The sequence below is a fragment of the Canis aureus genome, chromosome 3, assembly GCF_053574225.1.
Source record: "Canis aureus isolate CA01 chromosome 3, VMU_Caureus_v.1.0, whole genome shotgun sequence".
Classification (NCBI taxonomy): Eukaryota; Metazoa; Chordata; class Mammalia; order Carnivora; family Canidae; genus Canis; species Canis aureus.
Window position 1 is genome coordinate 66923827 of NC_135613.1, and position 24260 is coordinate 66948086.

Below are 24260 nucleotides of genomic sequence, written 5' to 3' on the forward strand. Positions count from 1 at the left end.
CAACAATTACAGATAAAATACAGGTGATGGGTAGGTCAGTGTTCACTGTGCTAGTCTATAAACTTTAATGTTTACAATTTTTCTCTTTTAAAAATGTTACAGAAAAGTGGAATGTACCCCTCCCCCCAAATTAGAGCTATCTATAATTGTCATTAAATTAAAAAAAGATTTCAGCCCAATGAGAACCGAGTCCAGATTTCTACACTGTTGATATTCAGTTCAGAAGTTTGCACAATTCCCACACAAACATATCAGAGGACTATTGTTGAATCAGTAATTCCACTTAAAAGTTATCCTATCTGTCCAATGTTTGCTAATGGTTAAAAAACACAAAGTTGGTACTGATTCCTCTTCTTTTCCTGTTTTCATAAAAAGCAGACAATTACTAAATCCAGAAGGAATTAGTCCATTTCAGTACCCAGGTGCACAAACATAACCAGAAGCTCATTTTTATATAATAAAGAACTTTTGTGCTTATCCAAAACACAGGGGAAAGAAACACAGTGGGGGGAGGAAAATAGGCAGGAATTCACATTTAGAAGTTAACTGAAAAAGGTACTTTAAAACCAATGAGTTAATTTGCAAGTTAAGTAAAATTTTACTTCTTTCTATAATACTGATATGAAAATTCTATCTGGGTCTAAATTCTCAGCTTAAGAAAAATTCACTGACACTCTCATCATGAGCACATCCAAATTACGCTTTAAAAAAACCTGACATAGCCGACTTATAGTCAAAACAATAATTCAGCATTTATTGTTATGTAAAGAACATTTTATATTTCTACATGGAACTGGTAAATTTTGTTTTTATGTCATGCATTTCCAATTATGCTCACATAACAGAGTAAATATTTTAAAATTTACATTTATTTAGTATAACATATAATTTAAAATATATAAGTTTTATTTCACACCAATAGATAATTAAATTAAAGCTACTCAGATACATCACATCAACATAACCTGTTAGTGAGGCTGTGGTGAGAACAGGAACTCTTCTGCATCAGTGAGGTGAAAAACAATGGCACAGCTTTTACAAAGGGAAAATGTGGCACTATCTAGCAAAGTTATGGCTATCCTACTTCTGATAAGTACAAGATTTTCACTGAAATTCATTCACAGCAAAAGAATGGAAACAGAGTAATCAATCATACATCAGTGGGATCCCTGGGTGGCTCAGCAGTTTAGCACCTGCCTTCGGCCCAGGGCATGATTCTGGAGTTCTGGGATCGAGTCCCACATCGGGCTCCCTGCATGGAGTCTGCTTCTCCCTCTGCCTGTGCCTCTGCCTCTCTCTGTGTCTCTCATGAATAAATAAATAAAACCTTTAAAAAAAATCATACATCAGTAAGGGACTGCCTTATGGTACATGTAAGCAATGGTTTACCAGGGACTGCCTTATGGTACATGTAAGCAATGGTTTACCAGGAAGCTATAAAAAAAAAAATGGTTTACCAGGAAGAAAAGTATCTCTATATACAAGAACTAAGTGATCACACAGATATATTGCTATGTAGAGGAAGTGCGGTAGAAAGCATATAGTGTGTTATTGTTTCAGAAAGAGAGTGAATACATATATTCATATCTGCTTATATAAGAAACTGAGTTTTTTCAAAATTACTAATGGCAAAGAGAAAAAAGTTGAGATGGAAATAGAAACTGAACTTATTTGAATATATTTTAAGAGATTCAACTTGTACTATATAAATACATAACTATAAAATTTTATAAAGCTATAAAAATTGTTTTTATACAAAACTATAAAATTACAAATTATAAAATCATATTTTATAAAATTTTATAGTTTTATTCACACAATAGAATTGTATGAAATCAGAAAAAAATAAAATTAAAACAAATTAGCCAAAATTATCACCTAGAGAAAAACTATTCCAAGTGACTTTATAAGAAAACCGTAATCACTGCTGGAATATGCCATAAAGATAAGGATAATTGCTTAAAAAAACCAAACTATTTTTAGTAATCATTTGTGGTAGTAATGTTGATAATGCTATTCTGAAAGTGTTATGTATGTATTTCAAGATAATGTAATTATTTGATATTCTACTTCCTACATTCCCAGAGTCACTGGGAGTGGTATTCTCGGCATGAAAGAAAGGAAACATAAATATTAACATAGATTATGTTAAGTAAAATACCTGTAGTCTGAATCTGAGTTGGAAATCAATTTATATTCAGTTATGACATATTTTGTCACTAAAGAAGTTATAGTCTCTTTATGATATCCATTGAAAAGACCTAAAACTGATGACCAACCTAGAAGCAATAAATGTATCAAGTGCCCAGATTATAGTCTTGAGGAAACACCTGATCTGAGGCAGGAAATACACAAGATGTACCACGAACATCTTGTCATACTGAAAATCACATTTTTAAGCAACCCATTTTCATAGAGAAAATAAATCAAAAGGAAAATTAGAAAGTATTTTCAATTGTAAAGGAAAACATTGCATATCAGAATTTGTGATATGGAAGTAGCACTTAGGGAGAAGTTTTTGCTGTTCAATGCGTATGTTAGAAGAAAGATCTTAAAACAACTATTTCAACTCTACCTTAAGAAACTTAAAAACAATAGCAAATTAAACCCAAAAGAAGAAAAAAGGAATATTCAAGATCAAAGCAGAAATCCTTGAAATGGAAAACAGAAAATGGAAAATTAAGAGAAACAAAAGCTGGTTCTTTGACAAATTGGTAAAAATTGTCAAAGCTTTGATAGATTGATCAAGCATAAAAGATAATCACTAACATCATTATTATGTAATACACTAATAATAGAATTACTAATATCAGAGATTTGAGACAAAATATCACTACAGACTCTACAGGTATTTACAGGACAATAGGAAGTATTATGAAAAACTATATGGCTATAAATTTGACAACGTATATGAAATGGAAAAAAATCTTTAAACTATGTCATCAGTCACAGTTTACTCAAAAAGAAAGAAATAATCTGAATAGTCCTGAAATTGAGTATGTAGTTAAAGCCTTTCCATGAAACAAAACTCTATGTCCATTCAGCTTCACAGGTGAATTCTCAAATATCTAAGAAAGAGAGAAAGAAAGAAAGACTAGTCCTCCACAAACTCTTCTAGAAAACTAAAGGGAAAAAACATCCCAATTCATTCAAAAAGGTTAGCATTACCCTGATACCAGAGCTAGACAAAGACATTATAAGAAAACTACAGACCAGTATCCCTCATGAACACAGATGCCAAAATTCTAAAAATACTCTTTGGCAAACTGAATTCATAAATATATGAAAAGAATATTATATCATGACCAAGTGGGGTTGTTCTCAAGAACGAAGAGTTGCTTTAACAACTCTAAAATCAATCAACATAATTCACATATTAACAAATTAAAAATTTTAACATTATATGGTTATCTCAAAAGATACTGAAAAAACATTTGACAAAATAGAAGGGAATTTCCTCTTTCCTCCTAATGTCAAGAGTAAGATGTCTACCATCACTGCCTATTTTCAACAATATACTCAGGCTTTGGCCAGATAAATCAGGAAACAGACAAACAAACAAAAAAGAAAAAGACAAAAGAAAAGAAAGAGCACCTAGATTGGAACAAAGAAGTAGAACTATCCTTGCTTATAGACAACATGATCATTTGTGTAGAAAGTTCAATAGAACAAAAAAATCTACTAAAACTAGTCTGTGAGTTTAGCAAAGTTGCAGGAAAATGTACAATGTGCAATAATCAACTATTTCTACATACAGGCAGAAAATACTTAAAAAAACCTACTATTTACAAATAGCAGTAAATATGAAATACTTAGGGGCAAATATGACAAAATATATAAAATATGAATACACCAAAAAAGATAAAACACTGCTGAGAATCATTAAAGAAGACCTAAATAAATGAGAAAAACATTTTGTTCATGTTGAGTTGGAAGATTCAATATTATTAAGATATCAGTTCTACCCTGATTGGTCTATAGATTCAGAATCCTAGTAAGTAATATGAAGAAATCATACAGGATATGTTATCCAATTACAAGCGAATTGAAATAGCAATTAATAAAAAAAATGGGAAAAGTCCAGAAATATTTGGAAATTAAATAGCACAGTATGATGATCATGGATATATGAAGAAATTATAGGAAAAATTGAAAAACATTTTGATCTACAGGACAATGAAAATATAGTATATCTGAACTTTGTGAAATGAAGCTAAAACAGTGCTTAGAAAAAACTCATGTTAGAAAAGATGAAAGGTTTAAAATCACTAATCCAAGTTTCCATTTTGAGAAGTTCGGAAAAGAACAAATAAAATACAAAATAAGTGAAAAGAAGGAAATAATAAATATAAGAGCAAAAGTCATTAAAATGAGAGATTTCTGTTCTCAACCATGCTAGAAATACTCAAACAACGGAAAAAAGAAAAGAGACAAAAATAAATAGAGAAAGAGAGAGAGAGAGGAAGGAATGAACAACCAACCAACCAACCAATCATTTCAGAACTGGACAACAGAAGCATAGAATAGTAATTCCTAAGAGAAGAGAAACAAATGAAGTGAGCTCCAAGATTGCCCCAGATCACCGTGTAGATACTCTACAATTCAGGGAAGAGGAAGCCAAACAACCCAGCTTCAGGAGATAGTTAAGAATTTGAGGAGGCCGGAGTGTCTAGAATTCACAAAGTAGAGTAAGCAAGAAGGAAACAGTCCAGAGTCAGAGCTCAGAGATCTGCTAAGGGTTCTGCTCAGGTTTTCATCTGACAACTGATAAATTCATGTGTGTGAGGAAGCGACCAAAGGCCAGGGAAATAATCATCAGGAAAAAAGCAGGTAAAACTAATACAGGAGTGGAAGTAGTACATGTTCCCAATGGCCAGAATGGAGAAACTCCATTAATATTCACAGTATTGACTGAAAGATGACTCTTAATGCAGAAAGCCCTAAAGAATCTATCAAAAAATGTTATTGGAACTAATAGGACACTTAGTAAGGTTGCCAGATACAAATACTATGTGATTTTTCTCTATATTAGCAGAGAACAATTGGAAATTAAAAATTTTAAACTGTACCACTTATAGTAGCATCAAACAACCCAGATACTCAGGTGTAAATTTGACAAAACATATGCAAGACACTAAAAACTGTAATATATTATTAAGAGAAATAAAAGCAGACTGAAATAAATGAAGAAATATGGTGTTCACGGATGGCAATACTCAATATTGCTAAAATAGCAATTTTACTCACAGTAATGTCAATGAAATTGCGATCATCATTAAAATCCCAGCAATTTCTTAAATTGCCAAAGTGATTAAAAAATTTCTATGGAAGCTTATAGGACCTAATACCAAAATGATTTTGAAAAATAAGAACAAAGCTGAAGAACCCTCACAACCTGATTTAAAAACATATTTTAAAGCCACAGTTATCAAGACATGATACTAGCATGAACAACAGAATAGTGTCCAGAAGTAGACATACACGTACATAGACAAGTGATACAAAGATAATTAAGTGGGAAAAGAAAAATCTTTTTGAAAACAGTGCTGAAACAACTGGATAGCCATATGCAGTTCTAAGTATTAATGCTGATCTCATATGAGATACAAACATTAACTCAAAATGGATCATAGCCCTAAATGTAAAATCTGAAACTATAAAAATTCTACCATCATTCATAGGAGAGAGGCTGACCTTGGGTCTAGAAAAAAATTTTAGTAGTATATAGAATGCACAAAAATGTAAAAGAAAAACAATGATGGATTTCATAGTAATTTAAAACTAGGCTCTTGGAAAGACATTGTTATTGGAATGAAAAGGCAAGCTACACATTGGAAAAAATATTCACAAAACACATGACTCAGAAAGAGACTTCTATTTAGAACTCTACTGCCAACTGAATTTTCTGAGATTATGGAAATATTTTCTATCTGCACTAACAGGTAGCCACTATTCACATGTGACTAAATGAGCACTTGAAATGTAGCTACTATGACTAAGAAAGTGCATTTACAGTATTCAGTTTAAATTAATTTAAATTTAAAGTGCCAGTGGTTTGTGGCTACCATACTGTGCAGCATAGATCCGGAACTTATAAAGAATACTTAAAATTCAACAGTAAGACAAACTCTGCCCCCACCCAACCAATACGTGATATGAACTGACACTTTACCAAAGATGATATATGGATGCCAAATAAACCTATGAAAAGATGCTCAATTTATTAGCAATCAGGAAAATACAAATTAAAACCAAAAGTGGCATAACACACATACCAGAATGACTAAAAATTTTAAAAGACGACCATACTAAGTGCTGGTGCATTTTAGGAGGCAATACTGGAATTCACTTATATCCTTCTGGAAGGAGGAGGTGACAATCTCAGCTCATTTTATGGGGCCACCACTATCCTGGTGCCAAAACCACACAAAGAAAAGAGAGGAAAGCTACAGCTCTATCCCTAATGTGTATGGACTGAAGGTACTTTATAAATCCACACATAACCCCTTTCTAACCATAAGAAAACATCACATGAACCCAAATTGAAGGACATTCTACAAAATGTCTCAAAATTGCCATGTCATCAAAAATAAGAAAGGTCTAAGAAACTGTCATAGCCTAGAGGAGCTTAAGGAAGATATAATGACTAAATCTAATATTGTACTTGGGATGAGAACTGGGATAGAAAAAGGACATTAGGTAAAAATCTGATAAATATAGCTTTTAGTTAATAATAATGTATTAATATTGGTTCATTATTTGTGACAAATATATGTACAACAGTATTTTAAGATGTTAACACAAGGTACACTAGTTGAGGGTACCCAGAAACTCAGTAATTCCCATAATTTTTTTGTAAATCTAAATCTATTCTAAAATAAAAGTTTATTTAAAAAAAATCACTGTAATTCACTATATTAAGACTAAAAAGGAAAGCAACAACAACAGTATGATCATTTCAAAGTTTCAGGATAAGTGTTCAACAAAATTCAACACCCATACATGGCAAAATACTAAAAAACCACAATTAAAGGATAATTCCTTAATTTAAGGACAGGACATCTACAAAAAGACTTGATAGCTAGCTAAAATCATATGTCATGGTGAAGGGCTGAATATTTTCCTGACTAAAATGAGAAACAGAAAAAGTTAAGTCTGCTCACACCATTTCTACTAATATACCAGAGGTTCTAGCTAGTACATTAAGGTAAGAAAATAAAATAAAAACTGAACAGATCAGAATGGAAGAAGTAAAACTGTCTTTATTCACAAGAGAAATGAATGTGTATATAGAATATCCTGAGAAACCTACATTAAAGCTAACAGAATTTTTTTCAAAAAGCTAACAATTAATAAGTGAATTTAGTAAGATCAAAGGATTAAAGGTCAATAAATACTCAACTGTATTTCTATATTTTAGCAATGATCAAATGGAACACACAATAAAAAGTTACAGTTATCAACAAAAATCATGAACAAGTTATAAGAAAGTTCAGTAATGAGGATATTATGCTATTGGCAAGGACAGACATATAGACTGATGGAAAAGAATGGAGTTTAGAAGTGGACCTACACAAATATGGTGAGTTGGTTTTTGACAAAGTTTTGAGAAGGAAAACATAGGTCTTATTTTCCCAATTGGCAAAAGAAAATTCTTTTCAATCATTGGTATTGTAACAACTGAATATCTGTAAAGTAAAACAATAAACCTCTATCCTTTATACCATATGCAAAAATTAAATCAACTTGATCATAGGCCTAACATAGAAGAAAACACAGGATATTAGGAGACTTTCAAATATTCAAATATTTCTTAGATAAGGCATATATGTATAAGCTATGAAAGAGAAAACTTGTTAAATTAGACTTCATCATAACTAAAAATTTTTGCTCTTCAAAATTTTTGCACTATTAAGAAAATGAAAAGACACGACAGATTTAGAGGAAATATTTTCATTATATACATTTGACAAAGGACCTATATATCCAGAATAAATAAAGAACTCTTATAATTCCTTAGGTTTACAAATAAAGAAATGCATAAAAGTTCACTCACAAAGGAAAATGGGCAATGATTACATGAAATGATGCACAGTATCTTAGTCTTCAGGAAAATACAAATGAAAACCACAATGAGATACCACTACATACCCACTAGAAGGGCTAAAAAAAATTAAACTGTCATTTGCTAAGGTTTGGCCAGGATGTGGAACAACTGGAGCTCTCTTGCATTGTTGGTATGTAAACCAATAGTACAAACACTTTAGAAAACTGCCTGACAGTTTATTTTAAAGGTAAAGAAACACTTAGTATATGATCCAGTAATTTCACTCTTTGGTATTTACCCAACAGAATGAAAACAGAAAAGACCTGCATATAAATGTTCCCAGCAGTTTTCTTCATAATAGTCCCAAACTGCAAACAACTCAAATGTCTATCAACTGGCGAATGAAGACACTAACTGTGGTATTTCCACAAATGGAATACTGCTTGGCACTAAAAAGGAACAAACGTCTGATAGATGTAATACAGATGAATCTCAAACATATTCTGCTGAGCCAAAGGAGACAGACAAAAGAAATAAATAGGACAAAAGAAAAATATTTATACTTGATAAAATATTTAACTATCTTAAGTTTTATATATCTCATAATAGAGGTTTAAAACATATAAAGAAACTAATAGAATAACAAGGAGAAATTTACATGTCCACAACTGAAGTGAGACCACAGTGAACTTACACAGCTCTCTTAATGAGCGGCAGAACAAGAGAATAAAATATTAGAAAGAGACTAATGATTTACATAAGTAGTAACATACTTTTCCACATATAGGTCTTCCTTCTAAAAATCTGACTATGTAACAAGTCATAAAGAAAAGTTAGAAATCATATATAACACAGTCATATAGAGGCCAGAAACTTAGATACTGACATCAAAAATTACAATAAAAAGTGAAAACAAACACAAGTAATATAAAATGCAATATATAACATTTCAACTTTCTTACTTTATACTAGAAAATACCTACAGTCAAGTAAATAATTACATTAAACAATGTCATTTACAGGAAATTTTAGCTTCTTTGAGATGGAGATAAAAGTAGAATCATTTCAGAGCCATTCTATCATTTTCATTTAAAGTGATCTCTCATCTCTTCGTATGGAACTACAATAGACAGAACGTAATGGCCACAAAGAAATTATAATAGTAACAATGAAGTTTCATAAATCTAGCTTCTAGAAATGTTCTTTATCTTATGAGATAGGAAATTCTCAAAATTGAAATGATTTTACTAAGGCAGTACAATATGTTGGGTAAGGTCACAAATTGTAACATCATAGAGAACAAATTTAAATTTCCACTTCTTTACTTATTAATAGCTGTGAGACTTAAGCTAAATCATTTTAAATTTCTAAGATTAAGTATCTTTACTGTAAAATGAGAAAGTCACTTAATAACGTATACAGAAAATACTTAATGAGGAATCTGGTAAATGGTAAACATTCAATTTAAATTATAGCTTTTATTAGTACTGCTAACACTAACACTTGTCCTATACACCATTATAATTGATGATGAAGATGTGCCCAATTAGCCAATCTGTTAGTGTCACCATATTTATCCAGTCTTCAAAAGCTAGGAACTTCATTCTTAGGTCCTTCCACTCCCTTGTATACAAGTCTGATTCTCACTCTCTAAATTTCACTCCTTTATCGTATAAGCTCTTCATTACCATTTGCCTTATTATTTTCATCTATCTCCTAAACAGTCTACCTGTCTCACCATCTCTCTTCCAATCAATTCTTTGATAGAGCTGTCTTTCAAAAACAAAAATTAAATCACATCTTTAACTCTGATTTTCTTAGATTATTGCTATATTACCTAGAAATCCAAAGTCCTCAGCCTGACAAAGGCCATTCCCAATATGGTCTTTGTCACCTGTCACTCTTTTCTACAAACTTTGAGCTCTAATTTACATTCTAATTAGTAGAACATTATACCACTGTTCCCTCTGTTAAGACACTCCCACTCATCCATCAAACCCCAGGATAAAACAGTACTACCTCTAGGATGCTTTCTCTCAAGGCCTAAGGCAGTTGCTTTGTTCTTTTATTTCTACCTTCATTATAGCACTTATAGTCTATTAAAGTAATTTATGTTTGACAGTTTTTCCTTATCTACTTGATTATGAGCTCCTTGAAGGTTAGTATGGAAAAACTCTAGTTTTTATTTTTATTTATTTATTTATTTATTTATTTTTTATGATAGTCACACAGAGAGAGAGAGAGAGAGGCAGAGACAGGCAGAGGGAGAAGCAGGCTCCATGCACCGGGAGCCCGACGTGGGATTTGATCCCGGGTCTCCAGGATCACGCCCTGGGCCAAAGGCAGGCGCCACACCGCTGCGCCACCCAGGGATCCCAAAACTCTAGTTTTTAAAAAGATTTTATTTATTTGAGAGAGAGCATCCATATGCATGTATAAGCAGGGGGGAGGGGCAGAGGAAGAGGGAGAAGCAGACTCCCTGCTCAGCAGGGAGCCTGAGATGTGGGACTCAATTTCAAGACCCTGAGATCATGATCTCAGCTGAAGGTGGCCACTTAACCAACCGACTGAACCACCCAGGCACCCCTGGAAAAACTTATTTAGTAGGAGTGCCTCCCTCATGGTGGGCAGTCTTTGAATAAATGAGAACATTTTTGTAGGAAAAAGCTGAGATGTCAGAAATAAAACATAAATGTTGTTACGATTTCCAAAAGCTTAGCATATTTATTCCTTAACTCCCTACTTCATGTTAGAAGTTAAAGCAAATCCATAGAATTTTATTTATTTTCAACATGACATTTTATATATGATACATAAATACAGTTAAGTAGGGACCATACACAGCATCATCTATGATCATGCTGATGATTCAGTCATAAAATTATGTACATAAACTTTGAAGCCAAATGACAGAAAAAGGTATCAAGATGGATAGCCATGAATACAGACCAACATTTCGTTTTTACCTCCCTGAATTTTTCAGATTTTCTAAAACGCAAATATATAACTTTCTATGTTTTTGAAGAACAAACAAGAAAATACATATTCCAGAAAACCATAATTATTAAAAAAGTTAAGTTTATTAAATCTCTAAAAGTTAATTTGTAAGAGTATGCATCATAGCAATCTGCCAAAGGACTATGCTTGTAGAAATTATTTTTTCCCAAAAACAGAAAGTAAGTTTCAATGAAGAAAAAAGAAAGCAATCCAAAACAAAGGTATGTAAGTATAAAATGAAGTGGACAACTGAAGCTTGGTTGGCTTTCAATTATCCAGATGTTTCAGGCTCAAGGGCTTTGGGGGCCTCAGAAGCCTCAAATTAGTGCCACAATACTGAACTCTGCTTTGTATACATGCACATAAAATTAATCATACTGTTTGGCAATACATAAAGAATTCTAACAACTCATTAATTAAAAGACAACCCAATTGAAAATGCTTTAAGTTTTAAATAGAACATTTCCCCAAAAAGATACAAATGGCAAGTAAACACATGAAAAGATGTTCAACAATCATAAGGGAAATGCAAATGAGAACCAGGAAGAAGTGCCTCTTTGAGCTGGCTGAGAGAACTACAGTCAAAAAGCCAGAAAACAAGAGTTGATACGGGTATGGAAAAAGCAGAGCCCTTACATGTTGCTGGTGGGAGTGTACAATGGTGCAGCTGCACTGGAAAAGTCTGGCAGTTCCTTAAAAAGCTAAAAACAGAGTTATCACAGGACCCAACAATTCCACCCTAGGTATATATACAAGAGAAATGAAACACACACAAAAACTTGTATGTGAATTTTCACAGCAGCATTATTCATAGTATCTGAAAAGTAGAAAATACCCCAATGTCCATCAACTGATGAGTAAATAAACAAAATGTGGTGTATCTATCCATCTAATGCAATATTATTTCACAATTAGAAGTAATGAACTACTGATACCAGGTGCAACATGGATAAACCCTGAAAATGTTACACTACCTGGAAGAAACTAGTCAAAAAAGACCATATATGCATGACTGCATTTATATGAAATGTCCACAAGAGGCAAAGTTATAGGAACAGAAAAGAGATGAGTGGTTCCTTAGGACGAGAAATGGTAAGAAAGGACATGGGAGATGAATAGGAGGGACAACTAATGGTTATGGGTTTCCTTCTAGAAGGAATGAGAATGCTTTAAGTCTGTGGTAATAGGGGGCATGCCTGCGTGGCTCAGTTGGTTAAGCATCCAACTCTTGGTTTCAGCTCAGGTCATCATCTCACAGTTGTGGAATGGAGTCCGTGTCAGGCTCCCTGCGGTTCAGATTCTCTCTCCCTCTCCCCTGCTCCTCTCATCACTTTTGCACATGTTCACTCTCTCTCTCACTCACTCATAAATAAATAAATAAATAAATAAATAAATAAATAAATAAATAAATCTTAAAAAAGAATGGTAATTAATAGCTGCACAATTCTGTGAATATATTAAAAACAACTAAATTGTATACTTTAAATGGATGAATTATATGGTATGAACTGTACCTCAACAAAGCTATTTAAAGAAAGAATGTCATCAGTCCCTTTTCAAACAAATTACATGGTCTGGAAAATGAGCATTTTCATTTATAAACAGAAATAGTATCTGTTTCCATCTTTCTACCTTTAGCTTTAAGAATACATAAAAGGTACATGGAGAAACAATCTAGAAATCTAGTTTCATAAACTAGATGACTACTGGTTATCTATTGCTGCATAATAGGTTACCCCAAACATAGCAGCTTAAAACAAACATTTATTATCTCACAGTTTCTAATGGTCAAGGAACCAGGGAGTGGCTTAGCTCGCTGGGTCTGGCTCAGATAGCTTACGAGGTTGCCATGAGGCTGGGGCTGCAATCTGAAAATTTGGGGTTGGGAAATCCAATTCCAGTCTCATTCATATGGCTGTCAGTTGGGAGGCTTCAGTTCCTCTATAGGCCCCTCTACAGGATTGCTCAGGACATGGTTTCCCGCAGAGCAAGTGATCAGAGAGAGTGTGAAAGCAATTAAGACAGAAGTTCGTATGTTTATAATCTCATCTTAAAAGTGATATACCATAATTTTTGCAATATTCTACTGGTTACACAGATCAATTCTGATACAATTCTGATGCACAATTCTGATACTGGGAGGGTATCAGACAAGAGTGTGAATACCAGGAGATGGGGATCACTAGAGCCATTATGGTGGCTGGCTACCAAAACATTATAACAACAAAGATCTTAGACCAAAGATCCCACATAAGTAAATGCTTGACCTTTGCAATTAAAAAGGACAGAGGGGATATGTAGTCCTCAGTAGTGTGACCAACACACTCCTAGGTGTGTAAGAGCTGTGATAAAAAGGTTTGCAAGGTGCATTCATACTATTTTCTGTTCTCCATGTGACAAAGCTACAATTAGCATAAAGAAACAAAACTGTGGAGTTGGGCATTGGTGGAGGAAGCACATAAAAGACACTGAGTCCATCTCACTCTCCCCTCTCCCTACCATAGTCAGATGAAGAAACAGTTCTAGCTGCAGAAAGGCTAGGTGACTCTACCAAGGTCATACTTGGACTCTACCAAGTGATAGAGCAAGAACCAGACTCCACTCTCTGTGTCTTCTCAGTACACCAGGGGCTCTACATCAGAGAACCAATGGCAGTGACTCACAGTGCAGATGATATGGTAAACATGTGAGCATTACATCACATACATCAAACAGTTGGTCACTCCAAAATTGGTATTTCTTTTTGTGGTTTTCTGACGCTGGATGCATTACTTTCTCAGGCAGTAGTGGACACTTACCCTTTTTCCACTCCAACTGGGAGCTGCCCTACTTAGCTGGGGAAGGAAGGAATCACTCATTCAGCTCAGCTAATATTACAGAGTATCATTCCATACCCAGCACTGAACATGTCGATGTGAAGAGCAGAAAACACGGTCCCTTCACGCAAAAAGCAGACAGTCAAGGTGAGAAAATGAGACTTATACATGGAGCACTAAGAAGTTATACATCAAGTGACAGGGCAGAGCAGGAAAAAAACGTAATACTTAGTGTGCCAGATATTTTATAGTATCAACTCTCTGAATCCCCTACGAGGTTATCCTCATTTTATAGATGAGGAAAGTGATGCCTTAACGGGTTAAGGAACTTGTCTAAATTTTTTTTCCTGGTAAGAAATTGGCCTAGAGGCTACCAGGGAAGATGGCAGCAGGGCCCGCACTTTCTTAGCCACAACTGTCAAATACGGTTTTCTTCTGCCACCCTCTGAAGTTCTTTTTTTCTGGGTTCTGATAGAAGTTGATTATGGAACTCTAAAGCTCCTCTGAGAAATTCTAGGTTTCCAGCTGCACAGGGGGAGGGAGAACCTAGCCTAGTATGGTATGGATGTCTCAGGATGTGGCTCAGCCTATGGGGAGGGGTGAGGAGTGGGGGAAACATTCACTAAGGCAGTACTGCCTTTCTGGTGCCAGTATGAAAGATAAATTGAATCATAACTGCAATTAGTAAATGAGGCCATAGTTGGAAAGAGGAAATTAAATGCATGCACTGTTCTGCAAGTGCAAAAATAAATTAATTTGACTCTGTCAAAGCCCACTAGAATGTGGAGAGACTTAACACAATCTTCTAATGAGTCCTCCCAGCATTATGTCATAGAATCAGCACAATACCCTGGAACAGATGCATTTGATCATTTTTTTTAAAGATTTTATTTATTTATTCATGAGAGACAGAGAGAGAGAGAGAGAAAGAGAGAGAGGGGCAGAGACACAGGCAGAGGGAGAAGCAGGCTCCATGCAGGGAGCCCGACGTGGGACTTGATCCCAGGTCTCCAGGATCACGCCCTGTGCTGAAGGCGGCACTAAACTGCTGAGCCACCCAGGCTGCCCACATTTGAGCATTTTTAAAGAATATGAAAAGTAGTTTGAAAAGATTAAGGTCATCTTTGGGTCTGGAGAGCCTTTTGCTTAACAAAGCAACAAATTCCATTTTTAAAAATTTTTTTTTTCTTTATTTATGATAGCCACACACAGAGAGAGAGAGAGAGAGAGAGAGGCAGAGACACAGGCAGAGGGAGAAGCAGGCTCCATGCACCGGAGCCCGACGTGGGATTCAATCCCGGGTCTCCAGGATCGCGCCCTGGGCCAAAGGCAGGCACCAAACCGCTGTGCCACCCAGGGATCCCAACAAATTCCATTTTGGTAAAAATCTGCCAACTTTGCCACCTTTGACACCTTTTGGCTGTCTCTTTCCTTTACAGCCAAATTTTACAGCTTTGGGAAATGTTCCTCACAAGGAAAGAGGGACCTTGCAGGCTGTTGGCAATCTTGATGTGTCAAATTTCTACTGTGTATTCTTCTGATCACACACCTTCAATAATCTATGGGTCTCTCAATTAAGACCTACGAACACATTGTCCCAAACTGTAGGAACAGGCTTTGTGCAGAACCAACTGGCATTCAGTGCAAGGCAGCACAATGACTAGTACTTGGCATGGGTTTTTTCCTAAGATAACATGTCTATATAGTTTATTGTGATTTTGAAAAGGTGTTGATGTTTTAAAAATTCCTCTCAAATTCAAAATTTTATTTCAAAGTCTTATATCAAGGAACTGTATCTAGATATGATAGGTTTACAGAATTCCAAAAGAAAGTCTATGATCACCTTTTTTAAAAAAATCAAGATTATATCTGTTTATTCATAAGAGACACAGAGAGAGAGGCAGAGACATAGGCAGAAGGAGAAGCAGACTCCTTGTGAGGAGCCTGACGCAGGACTCGATCCCAGGACCCCGGGATCACAACCTGAGCCAAAGGCAGATGCTCAACCACTGAGCCACCCAGGTACCCCTAGTAACTTCTCTTTTAGACTGATCTTTTCTTTAAATTATATCAAACTGTTGCCATGACTATCTTATTAGAGTCTTCAGTATGAGAATGGCTTTTATGAGGTCATTCACTTCATTCCAGTTACTCTATCTGGAAAGTTCACACTCAACAATCACAGGTGGAGGTGGTTTTTCATTCTGTTGTGAAAGGAGATTTGACCACAATCCCCAGTAAACTATTCCAGAGTATAAATGTACTCCTTGCATATGAAAGGACGATGTGTTTTCATTTAGATGAGTATTAAAATTACAATGCTAACGTAACAGAGAAAAAAGGAAATGGGGTAATGTGAAATTTGTACAACACATGTGGGATAGCCTAAGTAAGGCAATGTTAGTGTGTGTGTGTGTGTGTGTGTGTGTGTGTGTGTGTGTAGTTAGGCACAACAGGAGTGAACTGACCAAAAGGAACCAGAAGCCAGTCAGCAAACAGCTGCTGTCCTAGTTCTCTAACACCTTCTGATGTGGCTCTCTCATCCTAGCATCCTTACCCCAAACTGGCTAATTCTATATGTGTCTCATTTTGATTCATAGATTTGGCACATACAGATTTCCTAGACTCTTCGTCTGGAGAGGCCAAGCAAACCAGGTCAATTCTCTGTGTCTCTGGACCTTATTTCCCAGAGTCATTCTAAGTATACTTCGAACTTCGGCCTAGGGAGACCTCAACAGTTGTAAGGGTCTACCAAGAGTAAGTCCAAGGTGTTCTGAGCTAATCTTGCATCAGGCCAGACCTAGAAATATAATTGTCTTGCTAAAATGAATTTAATATTAGAATCCAGCTGGCTTCTAGACTGCAACTTTCATCCACTTTATTTCTAACCTGTGGTGGCCCTCAAAGAGTCTTTTTATGAGGATTCTGTGTCCTATTTCTACTGTTACTATTGATACTACTACTACTGATAATAATAATAATAGTTTTCACACATAGAGTACGGATTATGTGCTAGTAATTACAGTAAGGAATTTACATATATAAGACCCATTTGTCTTCCTTACAATCTTATGAGATAGGTTATTAACCCTGGTTTAAAAACTTACCCAACATCATACAGCTAGTAAGGACCAGTATCAGGATTTCGAACCTGGCAATCTGGCTCCAGAATCTATGCTCTTAGTATATCATAGGACTTTGGTTTGAATAATATACCATGCAAACCAGAGGCCTGTGTTTGCAGTCCCATCTCTAAGGCTATAATCAATTATGTGACCTAGGGTAAGTCTTTGACTCAATTTCCACTATTCAATGAGATAGGCTCAATGATTTGCTTCTGGTTATACAATGGTATGTATAAAGTAGGAGCTTTTCATTAACAAACTTGATTTTGCTAGATGAGTCAGGAGGCTTAAAGCTTGGAAATGAAATACATCTAAGTGAAAGAAGCAACTAATCTAAGAATTTTCATACTTCATAGTTCGTGATACAAGCATTAGATTCATATTTTACAGAGGAAAACACTGAGACTCAGAGATGAGGTGATTTTTCCAAGGCCACATAGAAAGTCAGGATGGACAGCTGGCATGTGAATGCAGTTAGAGCTCAAGCACTTCCTATAGTACTCAACACTTCCCTGGCAGGCTGCCTTTCCTCTCAGTAGCAGTAAGCAGAGATTGAAAAGTAACCTAGATAAAGTCCCTAGCATGAGGTCCTGCAAAGAGCACATATGCAATAAGTTAATTTGGACATGGGGATGGCAATAGGTGAATATCACCTTAAAAGTGTTAACAGATGGTAATTTATAACAAAAGTGGGCACATTTTTGTGCAACTTCTACAAGGTGGGCTGAGTACCTATCAAAACAAGAGAATTTCTGGAGGGAAAGTCTGTATGACTTGAATCTATCCCTGAGTAAACAATGAAGAAATACCATGAGAATGCCAATATATGTGTAGTATTTCCAGATTATATACATGAGTTTGTGGGTTATTTTGCTGCATGAAATAACTTCCTAACAATAACTCAGAATCAAAAGCAATCTGCCTTTCTTCTAGCCAGAATTTCACCAATAATACTGATGATTAGGGCAATTCTCTCATGTGTTGGCTATCTAAAGGAGGGCAGGAAAGGCAGAAACTTACGAAATTACTAACCTGTACAACAAACTTACTAAGTTCCTGTTTTGGTTTGGAAATGGAGTCACTTGTTCACTCACCAATTTATCCAACAAATAACACCAGAAATGTACAAAACATTACTTTATCAATAAATGGCAAGGGCATTCAAGACAACAGGACATAAATGGTGACACCAATGCAGTGGGATGAGCGCGTACAGTGAAAAGCTCCAGAAGCATGAATGTTATCTATGATAGGTTAGAGGAGTGCCTGAAGGAAGTGACATCTGAGCCAAGGGGAGAGCAGAATGTACTTCGGAAACTGCAAGTGGTTAAGAATGATTAGAATTCAGAGTAAGCAAAAGGAAGTCTTTTGACTGATTGAATTTCTCAAATCATAATTATGTAACCACTGAACTAGAGGTAGAAGGGTTTTATTAGATAATAATTTTGACGCTCTCATTTCAAGATCAAGGAAACTAAGCCCTCTAATTAGGAGCCCTGAGTCTCACCACGAGGACAACTACTACATGAGGTGGTGTTGTTCTTAACACAGAACTGAACGCTGTTGTGTTTGAGAGTCAATACAGCTGGAAAACCACTAATCTTAGTGTGAAGGCTTAGCATCTGCTACAACACACGCTAAAATAATTGCTTAGAGAAATCACCTCTAGCTCATCTGAATGGTATCCATGTACAAAAAAGAAAAGTTAAAATCTATAAACCACCTCTCCTTAGGTACTGTAGGAGCTGATCCAAGAACACTAGAGATAAAACTGTTTGACACATACAGTTAACTCACCAATTAACCTAAGTCTTCCCTCTCTTTTAAATTAAAGCTCTTGTTCATTAAATTCAATAAAAATTGAGGTGCAACAGCTGTTAAATGAAGGGATTCTTTTAAATCTCGTTTGGGGATGTTTGCTAAATGTTGGACAAAAAACTTTATCATCATTAATTACTAAGCAACACCTTACCAGGAAGCCACAGCAGAAACAGTGACATTCTGTCACAAAGTCAAAATCAAGTAAGGGTACAATTCAAGAAATATGCAGGGCTATGATGACTGTGTATTTAATTCAAGAATATGAAGTGCTAAAGTACTCTATTTCTTTTACAGGTTAGTTTTAGTTCCCATCATATTACATGTAAAGAAATAGTAAAGATTATTTTTGGGTACTAGAATTTTATTGTACAAAGTTCTACCTGAAACAATGTGCTATCAGCTTGGCCTTTAGAAGTTTTTCATGTTTCCTGGGTGCAACTGATTGTGAAGCAAAGCAAAATTCTTTTTTTTTTTAAAGATTGATATTTACTTATTTTAGAGACAGAGGAAGAGAGCACATGTGCATAAGCACACGTGTAAGGCAGTGGGGAGGCGGAGAGGGAGGAGGAGAGACAGAACCTCCAGCAGACACAGTGTTGAGCATGAAGCCTAACATGGGGCTCGATCTCACAATCCTGAGATCATGACCTGAGCTGAAATCAAGAGTCTGACCCTTTTTTATGTTTTAAAGATTTTATTTATTCATTCATAAGAGACTCAGGAGAGGGGCAGAGACACAGGCAGAGGGAGAAGCAGGCTCCATGCAGGGAGCCTGATGTGGGTCTCCAGGACCACGCTCTGGGCTGAAGGCAGCACTAAACCACTGAGCCACCCAGGCTGCCTAAGAGTCTGACACTTAATTGACTAAGCTACTCAGGTGGCTTAGCATTCTTTTAAGAAAAGGATTCTTTTGTAGCTTGCCATAGTGGTTCTCCACCAAGAGGGCATTAGAATCGACCATGAAGAGTTTCTGACAATTATGCAGCTGCCTGGATTCCACTGCAGGTCACTAACCAGGAAGTTCTAGAGACCACCAGGCTAGATGACCTTCATGGTTCTTTCCAATCTGGAGATTACATTACCTATAAATACCTTGTACACATTAAGTGCCCAACACTATACACACTAAAAGCACTAGTTCCACACCACAGGTACTCACTTTACTGATCTGGAGAAACTCATAAGAAATAAACCGAAAATTAAAATATACACAACCTTCAACTTAAATATACCTTTTTCCTGTGGTTATTTTGACACAAGTCCACCATATTTCATTATTTCTGAGGCAGAAATTTGTGGAACTGGCTCTACTGTAAGTACTAATTACTGCAGAGGGATAAGACGGCAAGAATAGGAAGGACATGGCTGTATATTATCACACTGGTTGTCTACCTCACCACAATCCCAGTAAGGTGGACAAGTGTTGCCAGTGTCACTGATCTGGCGCTTCCTCTACCATCCTTCTCAACATTATTAGACCCAATTCCCCTATGGGATACTAATGCCTACACATATGTATTGATTTCCATTCCTCCTTTTCTACCCTGAAATTCATAGATATTTAACTGAATTTCAAAAGTATCAAAAGTAATACAAAGGAAAATGAAATAAAAGTAATTAATAACTATACTAAAAGACAATGAAGTAGTCAGATGCTTACACTACTTAAAATTCATGTATTTAAATTTAAGAGAAGTTGGATGGTAAGAAATTGTAACACACAAGTACAGGAAAATGAAGTAAAGACATTTTATTGAGATTTTCTGAAACAGTCCCAAACAATAGAAATTATCTTTTGATATGCACGCTGGTGGCATATTTGGGGAATTTAGTGTTTATTAAAATAAAAGTATACAAAAATACTTTGTATATAAGACAGAGTTAGGTTATAAGCAGAGATAATCATACCAAGTTTTTTTAGCCTCCTTCACAAACGTCCAGGCACAGGACACTCAAAGCCATGTAGATATGCCACAATTCTCTGATGTGCAGGGTGCCCTGAGCATTATCTGATATCTACCATCTCTGGTCACTGCCCACTGAATCAGTGAGATAAACTCAAATGCTGTAAAAAAATTCCAAAATGCCCTCTAGAAGTTAGTACTACTCCACTGAGACCCACTGGTCTTCATGAACTTTAAGTATCTGCATGCATAGTATCATAGATTCTCACACCGGCTTAGGGAGTAAGTGGGCCACCAGACCTCTCATCTTGGGCCTAAGATTCTCTGATATAAGGACTACTTATTGAAAAGCCTAGGGCATGTCTATCCCAGAAACTTCCAGTAAGAAATTATACCTAAAACTGTTTTTAAAAAAGTAAATAAAGCTATTTTTTACATAGGTAATATATCCATATATACAATTATGCTAAAAATTCTGCCTCCTCTTACTACCTCCCCTGAAAAATACTCCTGAGTTTTCTAGGTAATCAAGGTCAAATTGTGAAAATGTTACCATTCTCTTTTTTCTACAAACGCAAAGATACATTAATGTAAATAATCCAAAAGTCATTTATATATGGCACAGAAATGTATTATTCATTTGGAAGAAGGGTATCTTCCTAAATAAGTTTTGCTTAGGCGTCTATTAAAAGTAATTTACATTTCCTGGTCTACCCAATGCCTAAGCATGTATCTTCTAGGAACAGGTTAGGGGTGCCTGAGCCTGAGAACATGTTGCTACTAAGAGAGCAACCAAAGTGTTGAAAGTTTCACTAATTGGGGGTTGGCTCTATAATTTATTTTTGACACTGAAAAAAAAAACACATGCCTTCACACAAATTTTATGTTAAATTAGCACATCATTCATAGGAATATTAGATATACCCTCACTGTAAGTAAAGGTAATAAGGACTTCACTTTATATAGAAAGATACACAGATTAGAGCAAAATCATCACAGGGTTCCTTTAAAGATAAAAACTCGTCCTGGTTAAAATGCCATTTAAAAATTAATGAATAACTTAATGACTGAATATTCATTCAATTTCTACATATTATGAAAGATTTGCATAAAATATCTATTGAAATGGTATTTAGTCTCAGTAGGTGAAATGGTCATTTACATAGTGAGTTTGCCTGTTTTTACACTTCAAATTCTGCTGATTAGTTCATTAATTTTTTTAAAAGATTTTATTTATTTATTCATGACAGAGAGAGAGAGAGACAGCCTGCAGAGAAGCAGGCTCCATGCAGGGAGGGAGAAGCAGGCTCCATGCAGGGAGCCCAACATGGGACTCGATTCCGGGTCTTCAGGATCACACCCTGGGCCAAAGGCGGCGCTAAACCGCTGGGCCACCGGGGCTGCCCTTTATTAATTAATTTAATAATGGATTTAAGAATATTTTTCCATCTCTTTGTGTCTTCCTCAATTTCTTTCAGAAGTGTTCTATAGTTTTTAGGGTATAGATCCTTTACCTCTTTGGTTAGGTTTATTCCTAGGTATCTTATGCTTTTGGGTGCAATTGTAAATGGGATGGACTCCTTAATTTCTCTTTCTTCAGTCTCATTGTTAGTGTATAGAAATGCCACTGATTTCTGGGCATTGATTTTGTATCCTGCCATGCTACCAAATTGCTGTATGAGTTCTAGCAATCTTGGGGTGGAGACTTTTGGGTTTTCTATGTAGAGTATCATGTCATTGGTGAAGAGGGAGAGTTTGACTTCTTCATTGCCAATTTGAATGCCTTTAATGTCTTTTTGTTGTCTGATTTCTGAGGCTAGGACTTCCAGTACTATGTTGAATAGCAGTGGTGAGAGTGGACATCTCTGTCTTGTTCCTGATCTTAGGGGAAAGGCTCCCAGTGCTTCCCCATTGAGAATCTTATTTGCTGTGGGTTTTTCGTAGATGGCTTTTAAGATGTTGAGGAATGTTCCCTCTATCCCACCTCACACCAGTGAGAATGGGGAAAATTAACAAGGCAGGAAACCACAAATGTTGGAGAGGATGCGGAGAAAAGGGAACCCTCTTGCACTGTTTGCACTGTTGGTGGGAATGTGAACTGGTGCAGCCACTCTGGAAAACTGTGTGGAGGTTCCTCAAAGAGTTAAAAATAGACCTGCCCTACAACCCAGCAATTGCACTGTTGGGGATTTACCCCAAAGATACAGATGCAATGACATGCCGGGACACCTGCGCCCCAATGTTTATGGCAGCAATGTCCACAACTGCCAAACTGTGGAAGGAGCCTCGGTGTCCATCGAAAGATGAATGGATAAAGAAGATGTGGTTTATGTATACAATGGAATATTACTCAGCCATTAGAAATGACAAATACCCACCATTTGCTTCAACGTGGATGGAACTGGAGGGTATTATGCTGAGTGAAGTAAGTCAATCGGAGAAGGACAAACATTATATGTTCTCATTCATTTGGGGAATATAAATAATAGTGAAAGGGAATATAAGGGAAGGGAGAAGAAATGTGTGGGAAATATCAGAAAGGGAGACAGAACATAAAGACTCCTAACTCTGGGAAACGAACTAGGGGTGGTGGAAGGGGCGGAGGGCGGAGGGCGGGGGGTGGGGGTGAATGGGTGACGGGCACTGGGGGGGGCACTTGATGGGATGAGCACTGGGTGTTATTCTGTATGTTGGTAAATTGAACACCAATAAAAAATAAATTTATTAAAAAAATAATAATGCATTTAAGAAATCAGCATTCCATTTTTATAATCTCAATTTGTTTATCTTCATACCTAAAATTGGTAAAAATTTGCCTCATGCCAACATAGGTATCACTTTATGATAAAAAACAAGCTAAAGTTTGTGCATAACAAAGACATATGGTGATTAAAATAGCTCATCTTTTAGTATTCTGATTGTTGTTTTTATAAATAAAGTTTAGCAATATGTGGAGCATGTACATTTGTGTACTAAGTGATATGAGATTTTTGAATCAGTTTTAAAGCAAGTGACCACACAGATCAGGCTTTATGATTCACATAAAATACAGACCTTATTAAGTAACATCAGAACAGAAGTCAGATTTTCTATTATTAAACAGAAAATTTTGGTGCTGATATAAAAACAAAAAAACCCCTCACACACACAGATAAACAGCGTATTCCAACTGTGTAATACAAAGCTATTCACTTACTTGGTACTGGGCCTTTTTTGCAGGGCTTTATCCAAGATAAGAGATGGGGCACTCCTCCTCCTTTCTGCTAGTGTTTTCATCTTCTGTTGAGACAAAAAACAAAAATCCAAATGAAGACCACGTGACTTGTAAAGCCAGTAAATGCCAACTTTCAAACCAATTCAGCAAGTTTTGTATTACTAATCTTTGCCTCTCAAAGAGTTTGCAATCTCACTGTAGAGATAAAATAATAACATCTAAACTAGAATATTAAGTGTCAAATAGTAGTATAGGCTTTAAATATTTTTTTATGGCCAGAGAATAAGGAGGTTAAATGTTGATCAGAGTATTTGGGAAAAGCATTATCACAACCAT

General features: G+C 35.8%; 1 protein-coding gene across 5 annotated transcripts in view; it reads right to left on the reverse strand.

The window, feature by feature from the left end:
• The window catches only part of ARHGAP20 (Rho GTPase activating protein 20), a 140551-nt gene that overhangs the window by 96649 nt on the left and 19642 nt on the right, over positions 1–24260 (reverse strand). For all 5 annotated transcript variants that reach the window (XM_077893415.1, XM_077893412.1, XM_077893417.1 and 2 more), the window contains exon 2: positions 23907–23989. In XM_077893415.1, coding sequence (XP_077749541.1) covers positions 23907–23986 — 80 coding nt within the window. In that variant the 5' untranslated portion in view covers positions 23987–23989. The remainder of the gene's footprint in view (positions 1–23906; positions 23990–24260) is intronic.